Genomic DNA, 22,563 nt, shown 5'->3' on the forward strand with positions numbered 1-22,563 from the left:
GACCTCCTGCAGTCTCCCCCTTTTCTTCCTCTGTCGCGCAAAAAATTTCACGACCAGCTTAAAACGTTCGATGCGATTAATTTTGCACGCCGTGATTTCACGATAGGATACGTGTGCCGTCTGCGTTTACTTAGATAATTGAAAAATTTCGATCCAGGTAGGGGAGGATTGGACTCGGTTGAACCGGGAAACTATGGCACACGTGTGTGTAGTTCTTCGGAATTATGAATCAGTGAATTTCAAGGTATTGAGATTGCGATATTGGTTTCCCGAATGATTTATGAAAGATGTTGAAGGGAATTGGATGAAGCTATGAGAAATGTGAGTTCACTCTGAGATAGAATATTATAGTTCTTATAACTTTTACGTTATAGCAGTCAACCTAAGTTCAAAATATTAACCTGGGTTACGCTGTACTAGCCCCCGGTTCCCTTCAACTCTCATCCAAAGCCCCTTTCAAACAGCCCAGCCCAAAGACCGTAGCTAGGATCGCGTCAGAACTTGTCCATCCGCGCTTAATGCTGCTGGCATAATTCCCTTCAAGGTATCCCTCGTGCCGCGAAGCGAAAGAAATCCGATTAGCAGGCCGCACCTAAAGACCGTGATTCATAAAAACACGCGGGATTACAAGGGGGCCGATGATAATCGGCAGTGTCAGGGGAATCTCGAGCCGAGTACGAGGGATAAGGTCCGGTGTAGACGAGCGACTACTGTTGTTCCACTTTAGCCCTGGCACAGTATTTTCCCTTTCTTTATTTTCTCTGATAAACAATTTAACATCAAAATTATCATCAGCCATAATCAATTACCTTTGGCTCTTCAGCATGAGACGGAATGTACAAGTACCACTGTCTTTTGGTTAATGATAATTTTTTGTCAATGACTGTATTTTACCATTAAAGGTAGGAATCTGCAGAATTGCAGAGACAAAATCCCTTGTATGCACCTTGTGCCTTATCTCTCTGCGACCAGTGGAATATCTGCGAATGGTTGGATAATGTTGATATACCGAAGCTAGACGAAATTATGCTAACTGGGTCCCCTCGTCCGCAAACACAACCCCTGAACGAGGAGTAGAGGAAGGTCGTGGCTAGGGTCTGAGGGAGAGCCTCGACTCCTCGTGTCCACCCTTCTGATTCTTGGTTTCACACTCGGCCAAGCGGGAAAAGGAGGGAAAGGGGTGACAGGGTTTGGATCAAGTCTAGTCGTGCGTGCTGCCTTGATGTCGGCCTGTATTGTTTGTCTTGAGAACTGTTTCAGAGACACTGGGGATGTGGAGGTTGGGGGAGCATGATTGTCTTTGGAACTGTTTGGAAAAATGTCTTGGTAATGTGAAGAGGATTCAGTGTTGAGATGAATAAGTGAGGTTAGGTATATTATATACTCCCACCGGAATGACGAGACTCTCTATGAACTAAAAAGGAAATCATTCTTATAACCTATAAAGTCTTTTATTCTTTCAGTAGCAATTTCAACCTTATTTCATAAAATTATTTGCAATAAATGTTAAAAATAGAAAGAATAGCACAACCGTAAAAATGAAGATCCGTATAAAAAGAAGGTAGAAGGAAAGTGTTAGAAGCTTCATGGCATTTCAATTATCTAATTGAACCACAGCTTTTAAGGTCGTAAGGAAACCAGCAACCTTCCTACGAAAAAAAGAAGAGAACTAGCTGAACATTTTTAATTCCAGAAAAGAAGGAAGCTTTCCACGATGCGAGGAGCGTTTTATCCGGTTCGCTGAGACCGTTTAAGAACGCTGAGACAGATCGAGCCTCTGGTGCCACAGTCGAAAACGCGAGTGCATCAGACGCCAGTTTTATTATCGCGAGCAGTTTCTTCGACAACATCGATGCCGCGAACTGAAGGGACTCAAACGAGCTATCATAAACGCTAGGGTGGCGAAAACGTAGCGAAAGCCACTTCACGGGCACGAGTGGTCGGTAACCTCGTAAAAAGCACTTCCATTCCCGCGCCATTTAGCTTGATCCCCGTCGATTCAAGCTTACCCTCTCTTTCTCGGAATTTTTTTCCAGCTCCCTCTTCTTTTCCCTCCTATTCGTTACATCGCTCCGGCGATTCGTATTTAAAGGACAGAGTCGTTTTGTGCGAGTTTTGTAGGATGGAAACTCCTCTTCCGTGTGTAAATTGCTGCGCCACGTCCATTAGTAATCGTAAAATCTTCAGGGTGTACAAAAGAAATCGTAAACTGTAGCTTTTTATTCATTCGGACTCATAGAAAGGTTTACAGCAACGATCATTTAAAAATACCAGAATCCCTATAAAAATCCCCATTGGGAAACCTATTTGAGAACACGCGATCAAAGACGCCTTTTCGTTTCACACCCCATTAACCGAAAATGACTACGTATTACCATTCGCATATGCGGACAGGATCTTCATTACAAAGTTACAAAACCGTCAGGGACAAGGAACAAACGAATTCCGCTCCGGGCCATCGTTTTTCTTTCTCCCACCCGCACAATTCAACCCCATCCCCCTCTTGTCGTTCATCCCTCTTCCGAATGGCTCACCCTTGTGCCCGGCCACGGGTTTGTAAACGTGCATTTTCATCGTCGCAAAATTAGTTCTCTTCCGATGAAAAAGCTTGCTTCTATCAGGGAGCGCGTGTGCCCCTCTCTCTTTTTCCCTCTGTGTAGATTGCTTCAAAGCAAATACTCGCCAGCCCCCCTCTACCCCGAGCGCAACGTCTAGCTTTGCGAGGAAATTACGGAATCCGAAGGTAAATCTAACGAATTTCCATTGTAACGTGACGTGGTCGACTTGATCTTGATTTTTCGAGACAGCGCCGCCTCTATGTGGTTAGGTTAGGTTCGACGAAAAATTATAGTTTCTCGACAAATGGCGTTGTTGGCCAATTATAACCTAATTTCCAATATGATTGATACGTCACTTTTTGGGTTAATTTTTTGTTCTATTGTCCCAAATTTCTCAAAATTATCCTTTCAAACTGACTTGGCAGAGGGATAGTCGTTTCTGGCGAACTGCAAAAAGTATGGGATGACGTAAATCCTTGATCGCTCGATAGAGGTCGCGAAATTCCATGTTTACACAGGCTTAATGTCGCGTTGATATTCGAAATAATAGCGTGAGCTACAACATGGCTCAACCTGAATGGTTAGATTTACTGTTTCCAGTTTGCAATGGGGTCGCCGTGAACAGCGAACAGGAGTGACACAGGACGTTGAAAATTCACGATCAAAAAGTGACATCCATCTTACGTGTTCCTATACCATGTGACGGATCGACAGGCGTTGATTTGGATGCTGATACATCGCGCAATACGAGACCTCGTTGTTTCGGTGTTATTGAATTTCACCATGTCAATTTGTTTCGCGTGGCTTTCGATTTGTTATCCGAATCGCTGTTACCTGTTCCTCGAAGAATGTTAACAATAGCAAAACATGTTTATTTTATATTAACAAAAGCAGGTAATTGACGCCAACTTTAAGCCACCATTAAAAAAAGTTTGACAATCTAAAAGATTCTTCAGCACCCTGTCCTTTATTTCGAACGACAGCAATCACTGCCGGATCCATCAAAGCGACGATCATTCAGCAACTCGCCACAAAGAAGGAAAAAGGTCAACAGTTAGTTCCAGGAAGACGCAACCACGTCGTCGACAACGGTCTTTACGTCATTGTCCTCTTGGAATCCATGCCATTAACGAGTTTCGAGCTTCTTACTTCCCTTTCTTTCCCTCCCACAGTCTGAAGTGTCGTTGCATCGGTCCTGTCTTCGATCGACAAAGACGGCTTTGCGAAGCTGCCAATTAAGGTGGTTATCAAATTCAACGACTCAAAGGGAATCACTGATCACAGGTCCGGAATTGAATGCCGGAGACTTCGGCTCACCTGCTAACTTTTTTACGGCTCCGTTAAATCACTCCGCCATTGTACCCGTTGTAAGACCAATCGGGACACTTCGATCGTGCACACTTGTGAATCAGCCTTTGCTTGGTGTCATTAAAATCGGATTTTCGTTACACTTTGTTTGTAATTATTACAAGTATTGATGATTTAATGTACTATGAATGGTTTCAGATCATTGTCTATATAGGATGATGAGGTTAGGTTAGGTTCGAATAGGTTAGATTCCACTTGCTGCCATTTAAACGACATTTCACGTTTCGTTTTGTCCACAATGATGTTTAATTATTATTTATGAAAGCTAATATAATAATGTTTTATTGGTAGATCAAAATGGTCCTTCACCCACGACAGTCCAATAACATCCGTCTTCGGAGGATTAATTAAAATATGGTTTTCCTTTATTCATAGTTGTCCCGTCGACGGAGATAATTAATTTTATGAAAGCTCCAGTATGGTTGGCCTCAAATTTTGCCGCCGGCATAATTGTTGCTGACGCGTAAAAAATATGCACGACACTGTAAAGTAGCTACGACAATGGGCTTCGAGGGGAGCCAACAAGCCTTCACGTCATTGTTCTCGGGCAGCCATTAACAAGTTCCCTAGCTTCTTAGTTGACGTCCACGAGTTTGCAAAACGATAGCACTTTAATCGAGAACGGGGAACGTCTGACTTCTCGATGTCGCCAATTAACTCGAAAGTCGGGGTAACGCCAAAAGGTAAATCATTAACGATGCAACGTTTCCCAAGACACTGGCTATTCCTTTATCTTCCAATGAAAACTTAATTATAACGCCATCAAATTTATTTTATTCCTTAAATTAACATTTATGTCCTTTCCTTTTGAATTTTATTACAATTTTGAATTTTATTACATGTTTTGTTGAATATCAAATTGTCTCTTTGTTCTCGAATTTTGTCAAGAATCTTCATGATGAAAAGTAGCAAATATGCATATCAAATATTTCATCTCTTGTGTCTTTCATCTTTCATATTGTCAAAGCAACATAAAATGTTCCTCTCAAAGCTCGAAAGATTCCACTCCACTCAATTACAATCAATTCCTTATTTCAATTCACAAATTTTCTGTCTTCTTTCGTGAAAAGTACAATTCTGTTAAATCAGGATTACGCAATTTTAGAATAAAAAAAAAACAATTGCGACAGAAAGCGATCGATTGTTTCACAGAGCACCATTAACGAGTTTCCAGCTTCTTTTGTTAGTTTGCGACCGGCCAAAGCGCCACTCGAATCGACGTAGACGCCTAGCGCCGTTAGTCTCGAAGCCGCCAATTAAGTCAAAAGGGGAAAGTCTCGTCAAGTTCTCTGAGATGCGGTTCCTTTAGCCCTCTGTTAAGGTGTGCACTTTGCTCTTCCTCTTCCTTGTGTCTCGAGATCGAACTACAAGTTCCCAGACCGATGAACAAGGGATTGTTTCCTGTGATACACGCGACCCCAACGGAAGATTTGCCAGAATGGCATCGAACAAGTTGCATACCGCTGGACAAGTAGCGGAATCGAGTGCCAGGTAGAGGTTAGGTTAGGATACATAGGCTGGAACGCGTGCCAGCACATGGCGAAAGAATATCGACCCCTCTGTCGTCACGTGGGATGTGTAATTGTTTCGAACTGGGCTGATCCCTTTACTTGAAAAGGGTTCAGGGAAGATTTAAAGATATTTTTGAGAATGATATTAAAGGGAATTAAAGATCACTGGACAAAGTAAAATATCATAACCTATAAATTAAAGGCAATTAAGTTGAATTCTTAAGCAGAAGCAATTTGTAAAATAATTTTCTGCGCGATGGTATTTTATTATGGTGATATTATAATTTGGATGATACGTTATTAAGATACAGCAGATTGCTAACGATGCAGAATGTCGTACAACGAGATCGTAATCGAAATTAAGATTAGACTATTCAGAACAATATTATCCGTTATACGATTATGACCCTTTAAGCTGTTTATTAGCCAAGTTAACGCTGCCTTGAAAATATTTACGTGCCTTTAGCTTATCTGCACAGTTCTTTTACGGCCCATTCACATGCAAATTAGACCTGCGATACTAGGACAGTACGTAGAACGAGTACTGAATTTTCCTTTGAATTTCATATTTTCTAACGAGCCCGTAGACTCATAATTATTTCATTTTTACAACAAAATCGTAAATTAAACGAGGAGACGTTTGAAACAACCTGAAGGAACTCTAGTTTGAATGGAACAACTTCTGCATTTATAGTAAAATGTACTCTTAGAAATTATGAATCATAACCTCTAGTTTTCTAGAAAATATGACTTCCGCACAAAATTTCCCTAGACACCTTGAAAGTATACCTTCCTTTGGTATTATGTACCATTGAATTTAGAATGAAACTGAACTGGATAATAAATTAAAATAGTCAAAAGGTGAACTGCATTTCCTTAGAACCTACAAAATGGCTCCTACCCATAAAATCAGAAAATCAGTCATACCAATTTCCTAGTCAATGCATCCATAGATGTCATACTAATCATCTCTGAGAAAAAACTCCAGCAAACTACCAATCTACCACCGTTTCCTATTAAACGCTGAGCAACAGTGCGAAATTAAAATTCCTAAGCAGCCCTTGAATGGTTCGGTAGCATTCGTTTCCGATTAGTTGGGCAGTAAAGGGGATCAGTGGTCGGTGATTAATCGCCACAGAAACAGAAACAATAAGAACAATATGTTCAAACAAGGGGCGAAAAAGGGAAGAAAAGGCAATTTGTCCGGTCGTGTGCAGCCCAGCAGAGGACAGACCCATAAGGTCTGCGATTATGGGACACGGATGGCTGTGCACTTTAGAGTAGTTTTCACGTGGCACTAATACTCGTGGCTATCGTGACACTGTGACATTTTTCGCAAAGAAATCTATCCTAACCTCAAATGCCACAGAAACCAAAGTGGTTTGATTATGTGTTATGGCACTGCAACTTCTAATTTTCAGGCCTGCAAAATCACGACATTAAGTGTCGCAATTTACTGGGACGTGAAAATGTGCCCTACGCCTAAAGAATGAAATGACCCCTAACCAAAAATCCCATATTTCCAGGACGATCGTAATCCAGCCCCTTGACTGTTGTTCTCGCACGGTTTCCGTTCCGCCAATAGTGAATCAAGGATTTTGCACCCTCTTCAGACATGCCTAGGCTAATAGAAAGAAGAAAGCGAACATGATTCGTCTGTTTCTCCGGCTTTCACGGCTCGTTGCGTGAAACCGGAGGGTCCTGCGACCTAACATAACCTCCATCGCACCCGCGCCCAGCCGATCCGTCGTTCCTGGAAATGATTTATGAGGCGATAACAGCACGGCCGGAAATCGTGGCGTCGATTTTATCGTCGAGTTCAACCCTTTGAGCATCGCTGTCGCTGTATCGAACATTTATTAACGGGTCGCTGTTCGCTCGTGAATGTCTTGTTCGATTTTTAGGGTTGCGAGTGTGAAAGGTGAGCCAGGCGGAGATTTATGACCAGGGAAAAAGTGAATTCAGGGGTACTAGAGGATTTCTGTTGTACCAAGTGATTTTTAAAGGGAGTTGCGTGAAACCTTGTGTCGTTTATCTTCGGAGAGTTTGATAATAAGAAAGTGTAAACCTTTTGAAGTGTCTTAACCCCTCCAAGCCTTGTAAAATCAAGATTGTGTCAAATATAATTAATGTAACCAATTAGCGATAAGAGCTCGTGTATCGCTTGTTAAATGGGTTGCTGATTTTCGAACTAGAGTTTAAAGCGGGTCTATTTTGGGATAATCGAATTCAAGCTGTAGGGGGACTACTAATTTATTCGGAAACGTTGTAGGAAAGGTATTCATCGACCTGTCACATGGTCGATGCACAGAATAACGAGATGATTGCCGACGATATAATTTATTCCGGCGATCGGTGAATAAGAAATAGCAAGAATAACCACTTACCGGCATGCGATGCGCCGAGGATGCACGAATGCGGCAGCAGAAAGCAAGTCAGCACTAATGGCCACTTCATCTTCGGATCTGTAACAGATAAAGTAAGAGCCATCATTTATATTGGATTAAATGTTAAAGCAAAAATACTGCTCAGTTCCTTAAATGATAGCTAGAAGTCTATAATTCAAGTTTCATCATTTCGCAAAATTATTTATCCCCCTCCTATCATCTAACTATTTACAGACCTCCCATAAAAATTTGGACAAGCATCAATCCTCAAATTTCCATGGTCCTAAAAGAGATCCAATCTGAATACTCGACCCATCCATCAGTATCCAGTTCGCTGGAACAATTTTGCACACAATGGCCCTCCCCTAATCGCGTGCCGTGCCCCCCTGCAAATGAGTGCGGGTCATGAGTGTTGTTTCCCGATGTTTCGTGAGCTGGATAACTAAAGGGGGACAAAAGTTGATATTAGCCGGACGTTTGCTCAGCTAGCACTCTACTTTTCTGCCATTTGCTGTCGATTAGTCTGCTTCTGTCCGCCCTCTCCTAACCTCTCGTAGGAAATGATTAGAGGCAAGGCTCCAAGGGATTCAAGGGGGGACATTAGCGCTTGCGACACGTTTTCTGGGAAAATAGAAGGAGAGGTGCTGACATTCTCTTTCAAACCGTAATGCATATGTACAATTCTACCCCGTTGTAAATTATGGTATAATAACAGTGATGAGTTCAATGCAATCGCAAGGTAAAACTACCCTTCAGGGAGGAAGAGATCGATGTTACAGTAGGTCGAACGAGAGGGAACCATAAATTTGTCGTCTAAGCTCTTTGAAAAGCGCGTCACGAACGTACAGCTTCGTCGCATCCGTGGTGAACGATCTTCCTTCCGCAGTGGGTCCCTCTTTTCCTTTTTCACGGTGGAAGAATGGAAAAAAAGAACGGAGACACAGAGCACGAAGCTAATATCCAGCAGAAAGCTTTTATTTTTCTTTATTAGCCAGGTGCTGTAACAATGCGAAGGCGCGGGCCAGTGTCAATGGTCTGGCTTCTAGCAAGCTCTATTGCTGGTCTGTGGCTTTTTTCGAGCTCATCCTGTTGTTTTTCGTCTACCGAACAGTCAGAAAGAAATATCTTCGCTCAACAACGCATTCTACGTGCAAGGAAATTCGGTATACTTGATTAGATTCACCATGGAACGATTTTAGATAAGTTAGGTTAGGTTATTAGTGATCATAGTCACTGAGGACATATTGACATAGCTTTAAAAGAATTAATTACAGTTCACTGCAATAATTAAATGAAAACATGTTAAATCCCTAAAAACGTAGAACCCCGTCCAAGAAAACAATCAATTCTAACCTCTACACGGAAGGCAAACCTAACCAACATCCGAACAGAACGAGAAAGACATCACAGACGGTACAAAGGGACGTAGCCAAGCGGAAGGAGCCTCGTAATTTGCTTCTATCGCTCACGGGAGAAGAATGAAAAGGGGCGATCGGTGGTTGGTCGGATTAAGCAACGCTCAGATTTTCGACAAACGAAGCAGCAACGCGGAAACCGGACGTCGGTCGCGTTTCTCAACCGTGCTCGGTCAGTAAGAAGGGACTGGACCCCGACGAGCGTGGCTGGATAGGAAAGAGCTAATATCCTGCGGGAAGAGAAGCCTTTATTTTTCTTTATTAGCCCGGTAACAATGGTGGGGCGAGCACCGGTGTCAATGGTCTGGCTTTTCGCAAGCTCCAGCGAGTCTGCGAGCCAGCCGAGCGGATGGGACGGGCCGTATCTGCGGATTCCCCTCTCGGTTCATCGTTGTCTGCCTCCAGAAACCGGGAACGCGTTTGTGACTGTGCGTCGGAAAGAGTTATGGAGGAAGGAGGAGATAGAACGGAATGATATTAAAAAAAGAAACCGAGGGAAAAAAGACTGCTGCCTATCTTGCGACTGCCTGTGTGTCAAACAAGGCTCGAGTTAATCTTTTATGGAGATGGTATCCAAAGTGGATTGAAGCATAATTTTATCATTTTTTAAATATTTTTAGATGGTTTGGTGCTGACGGCAGGCTATACATAACCAACATAACAGGACAGGTTATACTGTGTCTTAAGGGCGCTTCCCTAACCACAGCCCATCCTGTATGTCGGTGAGAGTGGGGCACTATGATCAGATCTGGAAGGAATAACGGCTATAACTAGATTTAAAATATACACTCTGAAGCCCTGAAGCACAGTATAAACCTCTAAGAGCCCAAGATGAACAAGTGGCAGATAGCATCCATAACATCAAAAGCAATAGCAGTAACGGGTGCAGATATAACACGAAGAAAATTGAAGCGTTATGAGAGCAAGCAGGCAGTCCAACGTAAAAGTGGAAGAATTCCGACCAAATCACACACACGGACTCTCGGGCAGAAGTAACACTCGTATCAGCTAGAGTCCGCCATGTTCGCACACAGCGCTCGCGCGTTACTGTCGCCATGGCTCCACTAAGTGTTATCTGTAACCAATAGTAAAGTGGCAGTTCCTGAGCTCCCAACGGTGCAAAATGAGAAACGCGAGCGTGTACACAAAGCGAGAGGCAAAAAGTGAACGTCGCCGACAGAGACGGAACGTTGGTCGGCGGCTGGGCGGGCGACAAAGATGCTAATGTGGTCTGGGCAGAAAATAGAGCCCCGAAGAAAAAGGAGAGAAACGAGACGTCGAATGTACGTAGGGTAAAAAAAACAACAGGAAGGAAGGGAGGAAGGGGAAGAGGAGAAAGGAAGCCGGACGATGCCGGTTAGAAGAGAAACGCCTCGAGCGTCTCTTCGTGCGACTGTCTCTTCCTCTTCGTCTTCTTCCTCGGTCTGTTCCTGATGGGAGGGTGTCCCCCCTTCCAAGAACTCTTTCCAACTCTCCTCGTCTTGAAACTCCGTGCCATGGCTCCTCTAAATAGCCATGTGACGCTGCCAGCCACCATATTACATTCCGTACACACCAGGCTGATGTTGAGAGCACACCTACGCGCATCGCAAGCGTTCCATGCGAGCTTTCTTGTCCTGATGACTCGTGCCTCAACGGAACCACCAGTTCTGGCCAGTTGCCGGTTAGCCCTCTCCCATTGTTGCGAAATTATTTCAGATACTGCTTCTTTATAGTTATTTTCGAAAGGGTTTGAAAATTGGAAAGCACCAAGCTGGCAAGGATAATTTATTGACCCCAATGAAACAGCAACAGCTGTTCTTATAATTATAGTGCAAGGAAAAAGGAATTAGTTAAGTCGGTGTGAAGATCTGATCCCTTTCAGTTCACGGTAACACTGTTTTAATTCCTAGTAAACGAAGGCTGGGATATTCGTGGCAGTATACTTTTGTCAGTCGTGCTTTTAGCATGAATTTAAATACTGGGTCATGGGTTTAAGCAGCATAAATACAAGCTGCATATTCCATAAATTTAGTGATATTTCATTAAAATGAAATCTGCGGAATTACGAGATTGTAAATCCACCTGACCCCCTTTCATTCGCTCCGCCATCTTGTTCGATAATGGCTTTGTGCTTCGAAAGATTTTATACATTTATTAATTTGAAATCACGATTGTATGAAAAGTATCAAGGTATAAAATACATAATTTCATCAAGAGAACATTATCGAGTACTCGATTGCAGCAGCGTAGTCATTGCGAACGAGACTAATTTGATCACGTCTAATACGAGGCCACTCGAACTTGCTAGCCACTCCCTCCGCCAACCTCGCGACTCGTAATCGAATAAAGTGCACTGTTTACATGCAATTTTCGTGCAACGTTTCACCGGTAATTCGCGCTAATGCCGCTTTAGTGGATAAACACGGGGAACGGGTGGGTCCGGGACGGGGCGAGTTTAATTCCTGGCTAATTACAGGGACAAGGCGGAGATAGCTGGCTCTCGAACGAATCCAGCTTACGAATCGAGTCGTTTGCTAGGGAAAAATGAATCGGGGATTGAATGTATCGCGGCCTCTTTTGCTAGAGAATAAATTCATTCCACCGTTTCAACGTACCATTAACCCTCAACTTCAAATGCACTCATTCGGAACGTACGAGTTGTTAAAAAGCATTAAAACGCAAATTATCAGAGCCCATTTCCAAATATGATGTTCAAATATTAGGTCGCAGTTTAATCCCCATAGAAACTGTTAGCTTAGGTTAACACTTTCAGGTTAGAGACTATTATCAAACAAATTTGTAGGTTATGAATGAGAGTTAATCTAATTTTTAGGTTAGGATTAGATTAGAAATTTAACAATTTCGTTTCGAAACTTTTAAATAAAGAAGATAATGGTAGAGGAGTTTTCTCTTCAGAGTACCAGTCTGTTTTTCTGGCAGATGGTGTTTAGCTGAAAATTGAAAGAGAACGAGCGCCTCGTCGAACCAATGTGGCGCCCTCAAACTATATTTCCTTTTACGTCTGCCGGTGTTCTGTTCCAACGTGCGTTCGCCTCGCTGTTTTACAATCGACCAAGAGAAACCTACAAATACGAAGACCGACGAAGCGTAATTGCATGGACTGCTGTTACATGAAACGGTGAAGTTAAACGGGGTTCCTTGAATAGGAAGTCGAATCACGACGATTGGAAAGCTATTCGGAATGCAACTGTTTTTGTTCGCGTTACGTTTATTGCTTGCTCAGAAGCAACCTGTACGTACATTTCCTTTTGTCCCGCTTATCTCTAACAATGGATACCATCCATAAAACATTAATTACCTATGGCTGTGCATATTTATCTTTCTTGGTTGAAAAAACAATGACAAGGAAATGAAGTATGCCAGTCGAATTACAGTTTATCCAAACATTATTCAATGCCGTTCAAATGAACCGATGCAGCGTTCTATGCACGTACCAGCCGCGTGCATCACGTTGAATAATATTTGCAAGTGTACTGAAAACGAACCATCCATGTGAAACGATGAAACGAAACATACGCTCGATTACATATTCATACGCAGCTGATTAGATACTTCAGCTGGAAAATGTAATGTTCTCCGCTGTTTGCACCCGCATCATTTAACACTGTCCAGTTAATGAAGTAAAGGATAAACTATGATCAATTAAGAAACAAAGAAAATAAGATGGACAATCATCTTTTGAAGCAGCCTGTATGAAGAAGTATATACGGTAGTCTCTGGTGTTCGTACCTGAAGCTTGACCATTCCGCTGAAAAGAGGCCAAAAACTGCGGAAACGCCCGGACGAGCATCGACGTCGACGCGGTAAATTAATACGCTACGGAACGAGTCGAGCGGGAACGACTTCGGGAAAAAAAGCCGGTCCAGTTATCCTCCACAGGGCCGGAAATTCCCGGAAACGCGAATGTTCATTGTGCCCCGGACGAAGGTATCCGGAAACGATAACAGCGAGCCACATAACCGTGCGGATAAACAATAGTCGACAAACAACGGGCGAGAGCTCTGCATTTTACGGGCTCATCGTGGTCCACCAATAATGGACGCTCGAACGGGACGCGTTTCGATGAAACCGTGGGTAAACCCGCAGGGACGAAGGGCTGAAGAGGGTGGCAAGCCTTCGATGAAGATATGCCGCAATATAGCTGACACCACCAAAGGCGGAAATATTTTTCCCTTAAACACTGCTCTGTTATTTATGCTGAAGATTTGGGTTTGGTTAAAAAACGATACGGATCGTTTCAAAAGAGACGTACTATATTTTATGTGCATCAATATAAAATTGTAAAAAGGTGGCATTGATTTCAATGGCAAGTGGGATTGTTTGTACTCTTTCAAGAAAATTGTGAGTGCAGGTGTATCCCTTGGAAGCTTGTTAGCTATGCAAGGAAAAAGTGTATGGCGAAGCACAAGAACTCCCGTAACAATCACATAAAAGATTAAACTATCCGGCATACACGTTCCCGCTGACCTAGTTGTGGTTAAGAGTTGTAGAATACGCTCGCAAGCGAGTATTCACGTGCTGCAAACGTTTTACAGAAATGAAGGTGGAACTTAACGAAAACATCTCCGACAGGAATACCAACTACCTCGGACATTTTTACCCGTACCTCTCTATTTTTGCTTCTGAATATATTACGCCATCATTCAATAACGTTTTTGTTAACTTTCATCAAGGGAAAATCGACAGTTTTGACTTGAAACCGGCTTAGTAATACAACCATTCGTGCCGTGTGGTCAGACAAGTGGATTATGATCAGGCGAGTGAAACAGAGCCTCTGCATGATCATGGGAGTAGAATAAACCAGTGTATGGCCAGCCGAGTGGATAGAGTGGGCAAGCAGTCGGACAAGTAGAATAGAATATTATAGAATTAAGTATTTAGGACCCTGCTAGAGTGGAAGGAACCAATGCATCCAGGGATGCACCCTAGGAGTCAATTATAGGCCCAGTGGACCTGCAAAGCTGGGCCTTTTAATGACTCTTGAGGTGACTTGGTGTTTGTTGTCCCACCTGACCTGAGGTAATGATGTCCTGTAGACTGCCCGTGGGGTGAAGGGGGTGAATAGGCCATTTATGTATCCTCCAGGAATGCAGTCATATGGGAGAAAAGTTATAATAGGTACAAGGGCTATGTTACCCCTATACAGTCAGACAGGTATACCTATTTCTGGGCACAAAATTTGAATTAGTTAGTCTAATGATCAGAAATGGTCCAGCATAACTCTGGAGAATTAGCAAATCCACGAAGCGGTCAGGTGACTCGTTTTGCCGCCCGCGTTCCCGCGGGAACCGCTAAATTTTCGTTTTGCCCCGAGCTTGATTATCGTTCTAACATTGCGTATGGCGCTAGACTCCTCGCATATGCCGCGCGTATACGCGGTTTCTTGCACCGAATACGCGAGAATCCTCTCCGAACATGGCGGGCTGTTCCTTTTTGCTTCCTGCACGCGAGAAATCCTGCAATCGTGCGTAATTATTGCTACAATGCATGTTACGCCATGCTGCCTTCTATACCGCAATTATATCGGATGCATAGATTCATGTGGCCGTACATAAATAAAATGGAATGCGAGTGAAGGAATGTTATGGTGAATAAGCAGACCTGTGGTAAGACTGAGGTACATTTCGATGTTGGATTCTATCTATGGTGAATGCTTAAAAATCCCTGCGTAGAACTGACATTCCAATAATTCTGCCGGACCTAAGTTACCAAGTATCCTAGTAGAACAGCCAATATAGTTGAAGTTGAGGTTATGTATTCACCTGGCGCACGTGGGGCGCAGAGAAGACCACAATATTATTTCCCCCCGGAAATAACAATAGAATAATTCCATATATCCGATAGGATCGTTGAACACAAGTTACTAAATACCATAGTAGAACGTCTAATGTGGTCGAAGTTGCTTTGAGGTTATGTACCCACATGGCGCACATGGCAGAGAGAAGACCGCAGTATTATTTCTACTTCAAAATAATAATAAAACAATTCCATATATCCGATAGAAGCCTGAAGCAGAAGTTACCAAATACCATAAACCGAATATCTGATATGGTTAAAGTTGTTTTGAGGTTATGCGATCACGTGGCGCACATGGGACATAGGGATCACGACGATTGTACATCAATGACAATTTGCTTTATTGCGTCGGTGACGCTGATAACGGATCGTTCTCGTACCAGAACAGCCTATCTATTCGACGATGTATCGCGGCTTGTCACTGCGGTGGTTACCTGACGATGTGTGGCTGCACTGTCACGTGTTCGCGGCCGCGCTAGGGAATTATTCAGACTGGGGCTTTTGTTTAGATAATACGATGGGATAGGAAATCGACGCGTACTACACGGGACCCCTTAACTTCATCTCCATCGCGATTGCGGTGGACAGTTTTGATAAATGTTTAGGAGAGCTGGGCGTGAGGTACGGAAAGCCCGATGATTGAGGTATAGCGAGTCATAGGGAAATGGTTGCTTACCAGAGGAATAATAGTTCGTACTGAGGGTGAATGGTGTGTGCTCAGTGGCTGTTTGAAATATTCAGAATGGGATAATAGGGGTAGCTGTACCACATAAGCAGACTAATGATATATGATTAAATTTTAATTTGGTTATCTAACAAACTTTAATGTTCACTGAACATTTGAAGGTTATAATGTTAATGTGTTCGCTGATGAAGACTACGCTTTTGTGAACATTATTTTCTTTTTTTTTAACGTTATTGTTGAGTATACAAATGCAAGAAACGTTTCAAGTTGCTAGCGAACACGGGGCGTGTAATTCATTAGAGCTCCGAGCTCAATTCTGCTCTAAACGTGACTTACTTAAGCCACTTTAAAGACAATTGCCACAACCGAGGGCAAAGGATACGCGTTCTAACCCTCTCTCGATTGCACCGCTCGAAATTAAAACTTCCCCTCGGTCGCTCGTGCCAGACTATTTTTCATGTAACCTTTTCCTATTTTTATCCATTACCCAGTTTCAAAGAAGAAAAAGGGGGATAGGATTTCTTCTTGTATCGTAAAAACGGCTTAATTTACCTAAATTAATTAAAATGCGTACGATAATGCACCCCGTGGAAAGTCTGAGAAGATTGAAACAACCATTTCTGTTTCACTGTTATGGCTGCTAGTTGTATACGAGAAATTCTCTAACAAAGAACGTGTATTCTACTAATTGTGAAAATTAATTTCTTTTCTCGAATGGACATATTTCAATAATGATTTATCATAACAAATTGGTTATTAAAAAGAACGAGCAAGGTAATCGCTCAAACTACCGGATAATAGATATTCAAAGCCAGCTTTCCAGAGAATTGCAAATCAATTCCTGTGACTCGAATCGAGAAATCACTTCCGCCATCGATTAGCCTGTATCCATGGTACATCCCTGGTGGTTGATATTCAACTAGAACACCAGAGGATTCTTCGAGCGAGGGATGAAGATCGATTAAACAAATTAATCGAGCACATCTTGAGCTGATAAGTGTCGTTCGCGATACGTCTTCATTGCCAGCAGAGGGGTGAGTCTGATCGATGCGAACTAATTTGCCGTTTCTCTCTTTCTCTCTCGCGTTCACTCTTCCCAGCCCTTTCTCGACGTGACAAATCCGAGAGTCTGGCTCTATTCCGTCTTCGAGTAATACCGGGATTAAGGATAAGTAGCTTCGGCTGAAGTGCAATGGAAACTTTGCGGGCAACCTTGCGTTCACTGACGTCCAACACGCAGCCATGATTCGAGAAAATATTCTGAAGGTGGATTCTCAAACTTCGACATCTCGTAATACAAAATTAAATTAGGACCTTTTGATGTGCAATTTATGATTAGTTGATTAGTGCCATAGTTAACCTAACCTAACCCGTAGCACAATAAAGAAAAAGTGAGCCTACCGAAACATCTACTGAATATTGTAAAACAGGGAAAAAAGGAAGTTACAGTTCAGTGAACGGTGTAATTGATCGGGCCGTGTATCGTGAGTAATTGAAGATCCTGTTCCGGCACACCCACATATCACGAAGTGGATGCTGAAGGGAGAACGAAAGTGGAGTGGCCGAGGTACACCCATGGATCCGTGCCGATACACGTCCGTCACGTGGAAGAATCCCACCTGGACGACGAGAGACGAGTTAGAGGGTAGATGGAAAATGGCCGATGGGTGGAGGCTAGTGTTCGTAACGCGACACCATGTCGGCTGAGCTAGTGTCAATTCCATGGTGTGCGAGTTCCCCACATACACATCCAGTGACACCCACTGATATGCACACTGCACCGGAGGACTTCGCCGATAAATTTTGACGTTCCGCGTGGTTTAATCATCGGAAGAGTGAATTTGTGAGTTGAATTTCAGGATCAATTTGATACGGCTAGAGTTACTACGAGTCCAAAAATTCCTGTACCCTTTGTAATATTTAAAGTGAATCAAAATGAAAAGCAATTAATTTTTAAATCGACCTAGTTATTCAAGTTCTATTCTTGTAACCTTAAATCAAAAGCTGTTTTCATCAGGCCCTTCGAAGGGCTTGTACACCCACAGTGAAATTCCAACACATCCTCGAAGTCAACGAAGGCGCGAAGGAGATGCAAATTGACGCGGTTTTAACACCGACTCGTCCATGCCGAAGTTTCCGGTGACGTATCACCGTGCCAACGTTTTCGGGCACGTAAAAATAATCTTTATTACGTTATGTGATCAGTTAGTAAAAGCAATTCCGCTAAAAGCCTGGGGTGGCCCTCTGTCGTCTGCTTTTGCATAACCGCGACACGGCTCGCTCTCTGCCCGTCTCCCTCCATTCTTCTGTCTCCCCGGTTTGGCAGCAATTACTGTCTCCTTGTTTTTCGAGGTCTTACGTCCGGGATAATAAGCAAGAGAAGGTTCTTAATCTTGCCAGTGTGGCTGGTGCCCTGCAGATTTCGAATCGGAAGTTTACCGACAGAGCAGCACCACTGACCCCTCCCTGGTTCCTTTGCTCGGCACGTTTCGAATTAACTTAATTAACTCCCACGGCTCGGCTGATCGTGAAAAACAGACCCGATGCAAGTCGCCAGACGGGCATACGAATCGTTGGGACGACTTTACAATTGTTTCTTAATGGAAATTAACAATTTCGGGATGGGTCGATAAATTCTCAAGTGGAGGACACTTAAGAGGCGAGGGCAAGCACGTCCAAGTTTGATACGAATATTAATTTTCTACTTTGTCTATGATATGTAATTATTGTCCAAGTTTCTTATAAATAAATCCGGATATTTCCAATCTGTCCAAATTGCAAATTGAAAGATTTCAAGCGACTGGAACGTGACGCAGACGGTTGGCAAACGGTTGCCACAAATAAACCTTATCAGGTAACAACAGTTTCCATAGATAACAGTGGCGACAGTTCGCGAGAATCCACGAGAGTCAACAAGTTCAAAGTCCAACAGAACAATTCAAAGGTTGCCGCCATTCAGAAAGTCCCGAGTAACTCTAATATCGCGCAAGTTCGAAAATTACAGAAGTTCCGAAAGTTCAAGTGCTCAATCCGAAAGCCCAAGAAATTCTAAAGGTTTTGCCGTTACCGTGGATCTTAAACCACCCAATCTTTCCTTCCCTGAGAAATTTCGAATCCGGAACTAAGGTTCCAAAATTGCGACTACGTTAACAACAAACAATTGACCTTTGATAAACATTAACAGTTCCCAAAAAATTATCCAATTTTCATCGACTGAAATGTGTAATGAATTTTTAAATAAAAAATGCGATTTGCATACTAAATAATTTCCTGTTAACGATCCTTTCGATCTCCAACGTAACCTAACCTAACTCGAGCAGACAAGAACTTCCATCCTGAAAACTCGAAGTTTCCTTTATCAACAGTTATCAAAAGGAATCAATGTCAATGACGCAGACAAATTTCACGCCATCCAACAGTCAACATCGAAACAGTGGAGTAGAGTAGGATCTATCCTTTGGAGGAACTGATCCATGAAAGATGGCCGCGGAGAAAAAGCCAACACAGAGAGAGAGAGAGAGAAAGAAAGAAAAAGAGACAGCTGGATGCTCATAAATCACTATTAAATCTTGGAAGGGTCGAGTCCGCGGTTTGTCGAGTAATCTATCAGGACAGTCTACCTAATATAACGGTCGAGTAATTGCGACCAACGTACATGAAGAGTGGTTCGATCGATCTGCACTCGTTGTGTGCCTAATGACCGCGCAAACGACGCGTAACGTATGCTCTACGCCCGCTGATGAATTAATAATCGCATTACTTGCGTTTGCATTTCAGCGAAAGTACTGGCCAACTGTCAGCCAGTTTCTATCGTCCTGTATCTCACTGCCATTACCTTGCAATGCTAAAGATAGAATCTTTTAGGAACGTGTCACCAGACCTCATGCTATCATTTTTCAGGTTATGTCCGTAGGTTCTTTTTATAGGTGCCCGAATAAATTACGTACGTCTATCTTTGGTCGTCTCAATTTTTTAGAACTCGGACAGTTTCGGTGATTATCAAAGATGAAAGCTTTCGAAAGGATGTCGCTAGAACAATTTTAGCTCCTCTCGAGGTTATATTTTTAGATGGTTAAAATGGTTGCCTTTTGTTTGCCACTTTAGTTATAAGCTAAATCTAAATATATCAGCCTAATGAAACTCGCAATTTCCTGCTTCCAGCTATTTAACCTAGAAAATAAACAGTTATTCAATTTATAATGCCCAATTGGAGAAATCTTATAAGAATAATTTAACCTCGGTTTAGCACGATTAACGAAATAAGTAGTATTAGGTTAGACACAGGTCTTAAAAGAGGAAATCCCCGTTTCCACTTGGAATTCAGTCCGCAATTAAGTTAATCTCCTCGTTAATTACCAATATTCCTACTTAACTGTTAAATAATCGATCGGGAGCAGTAAAAACGCGGATAGTAATGTTAGGTTAGGTACGAAAGTAAAAATGGAGACGTAACCTAACCGACTTAACCTAACCTAGTTTCTTAGAGTATATAAAACGCGCCATTTTTTACCGCTATACTTTACCCAAGACTATGGAAATGTCTTATGGAACATTCATCAACGGTACAGAGAGGCAGAGCCATTTTAACCCGGAGCCATCTTTAAAAAAACAGCCAAGGGCGAGGCTAGAAAATACGAGTTACAATATTTTGTTATCAAGATTTTTATGCAAACGAAGAAAACCGCGAAACGTAGACGGGAATGTAATTTCTTGGCGGTGGAAGGTGCTTTTTCCCGGGCACCGGTTTCTCAGTTTCCTTCCTTCTCATTCAGGAATAAAGAAAAAAGGAAAAAGGTCGCTATCCTCGCCGCGAGCGGGGCATTAATCTTTTTGACGTCGGTGATGCAAGCATGAATACCGGGGCATCCATTCTTTGAGGCGAGCGAAACGCATTTTTATGGATTAGTCACTTTCGAAAATGAGTTCCTTACAGCGTGAAGTGGGCCACGAGGAAATAAACCTTCTCATTTTACGGATAAGGATATTCACCTACCAATTTTAGTGAAACTGAAACAGGTGTTAATTTGTTGATAAGATATACTTTCCCTTCAAACCTATTAAGGATCAATGTCTCGTTAACGCAGTGTTCCATTTATAATTTTTTTCTTCTATCAAAAATGTTTAAATTATTGAATGCTGCTTTTTAACATTGCAATTATAAAAAGAATATCAGGGGATTTGAGTAATAATTTATCGTATTAAAAAATAATGATATTTTATTTAATTGCAACCGTCATTTATTATGAATGATTATCTTAATAGGAGGGGCAGATTATTGCTGAAAATAAAATTATCTCAACGATAATTCAGCAAGTCATTCTTTTAAAAAAAAGTGAACGCAGAACGTGGAAAGCTTTTCAGTGAAAATTTCGTCTCGTTTTTTAACGGCGAATCTCCTAAAGTCCGTATGAAATTTAAAAAACACCTTTCATTCGTTATGCACTGAACAAGCGCAACGCAGCCGGTGTCCAAGACCGAAAATACGTGTGTCGAGGACTTTGCGCGCTGAGATACGATATCCCGCGCCCATCCTCCGCCTCATGAATATTTAAACTGGATATTAAAGGCGCAAAATCACAGCGCGTTCAAACCCCTCTCGTTGCGACCCTCTTTCGAGACCGACGACGCGACGTCTCGAATTTCGAGCATAATCGATCTCGAAGGCCCTTGAATCATGAACGTCGAACATTTTACCGCGTCGATAACGTTTGACTCTATAGACATAGAAGCAGAATTCTTCATTTGAAATTTTTAATTTCTTTCTGAATTTTTCAGTTCTTAAATTCTCGAATTCTTAAGTCTTCGCGTTCTAACTTCGATATCTCTAGAAAACAGTGGCAGAAAATGCCTGCTGGCAGGAAAAGAGAGCACCCGTTCAACGTCAAGCGATGTCGTCACTAGGGATCGCATCGAGTCCGCTTGTTCCCTCACTGACGGACAGATTTCATCGGGGCCGTCGTGGAAAGGATCCATTGTGTCGGCTGAATTTAATTTTAGGCCACGTTACGGACGCCTGGTGCCAGTGTCGTCGCCGCTGTCGTCGACGTCGCTACAACGCAAACAAGTTCACGCGGCCGACTAATGTCTAATGCGAGCCGGACGTTCCACGCGTATCAGGCTTAAAAGCAAATCTTCGTTCCGTGTATTCGCTAACCACCCGCTGTCCACGTTTTTGACACGTCAACGCCTCTGGTGACCTGCCCACAACGATGGTGCTATGCCTATAGCATTGGATCGATACTTTGATGATTAGGCGGAATTAGGGTTCGTGTGAGCTTGACTGGTGTTTTGACCGCATTTTTTATAAGGATGTATAAAGACAGTAATATTTCAGAAATTAAAAATTACTTGTCCTTTATAGTACACAATGTGCCTGATTTTACTCGTGAAAGTAGGTGAACCTATCCTCCAACGGGTCTACAATTAGGCTCCTGATGCGGTCCCTTATCAGCGCCGCAAATCGCCCTTAACGCTTCCCTGAATTAATCCCAGAAGCGCCAACCCTCGACGGCGGAACCCTTGGGAACGTTCGTTGGAACGTCGTGGAAAGAAGCAACGCGTGATTCTTACTTCTTCCGGCGCAATAACAACGGGGACGTCTGTTGGTTTCACGCAGACGGTCCCCACTTTACTGCAAGGGCTGACACTCGTAACGAGAGTTGTTGCGAAACTGTGACCAAGATGATTCAGGGGAAAGTTTTTTACGATTGCCGAGTATTCGTGGCTAGATTTCCGTCGGTAGTGTTGCGTTTCTCCCAGGCTATCCAGTTTTCTTCCTCGCTGGTGAATCAGACACGCGTCGTTACCGTTGTTCCCGACAGATCGTCAGCCGGTTTTTAA

General features: G+C 42.8%; 1 protein-coding gene across 7 annotated transcripts in view; it reads right to left on the reverse strand.

Annotated features, from left to right (window-relative positions):
• Positions 1-22,563, reverse strand: part of LOC114871505 — a 191,234-nt gene that overhangs the window by 81,817 nt on the left and 86,854 nt on the right. For all 7 annotated transcript variants that reach the window (XR_003788583.2, XM_029177478.2, XM_029177477.2 and 4 more), the window contains one exon: positions 7,825-7,902. Coding sequence is in view for 6 of the 7 variants with exons in the window: in XM_029177478.2 (XP_029033311.2) it covers positions 7,825-7,894 (70 nt within the window). In the remaining variant the exon portion in view is untranslated. The remainder of the gene's footprint in view (positions 1-7,824; positions 7,903-22,563) is intronic.

The sequence above is a fragment of the Osmia bicornis genome, chromosome 16 (genome assembly GCF_907164935.1).
Source record: "Osmia bicornis bicornis chromosome 16, iOsmBic2.1, whole genome shotgun sequence".
In the NCBI taxonomy this organism is placed as follows: domain Eukaryota; kingdom Metazoa; phylum Arthropoda; class Insecta; order Hymenoptera; family Megachilidae; genus Osmia; species Osmia bicornis.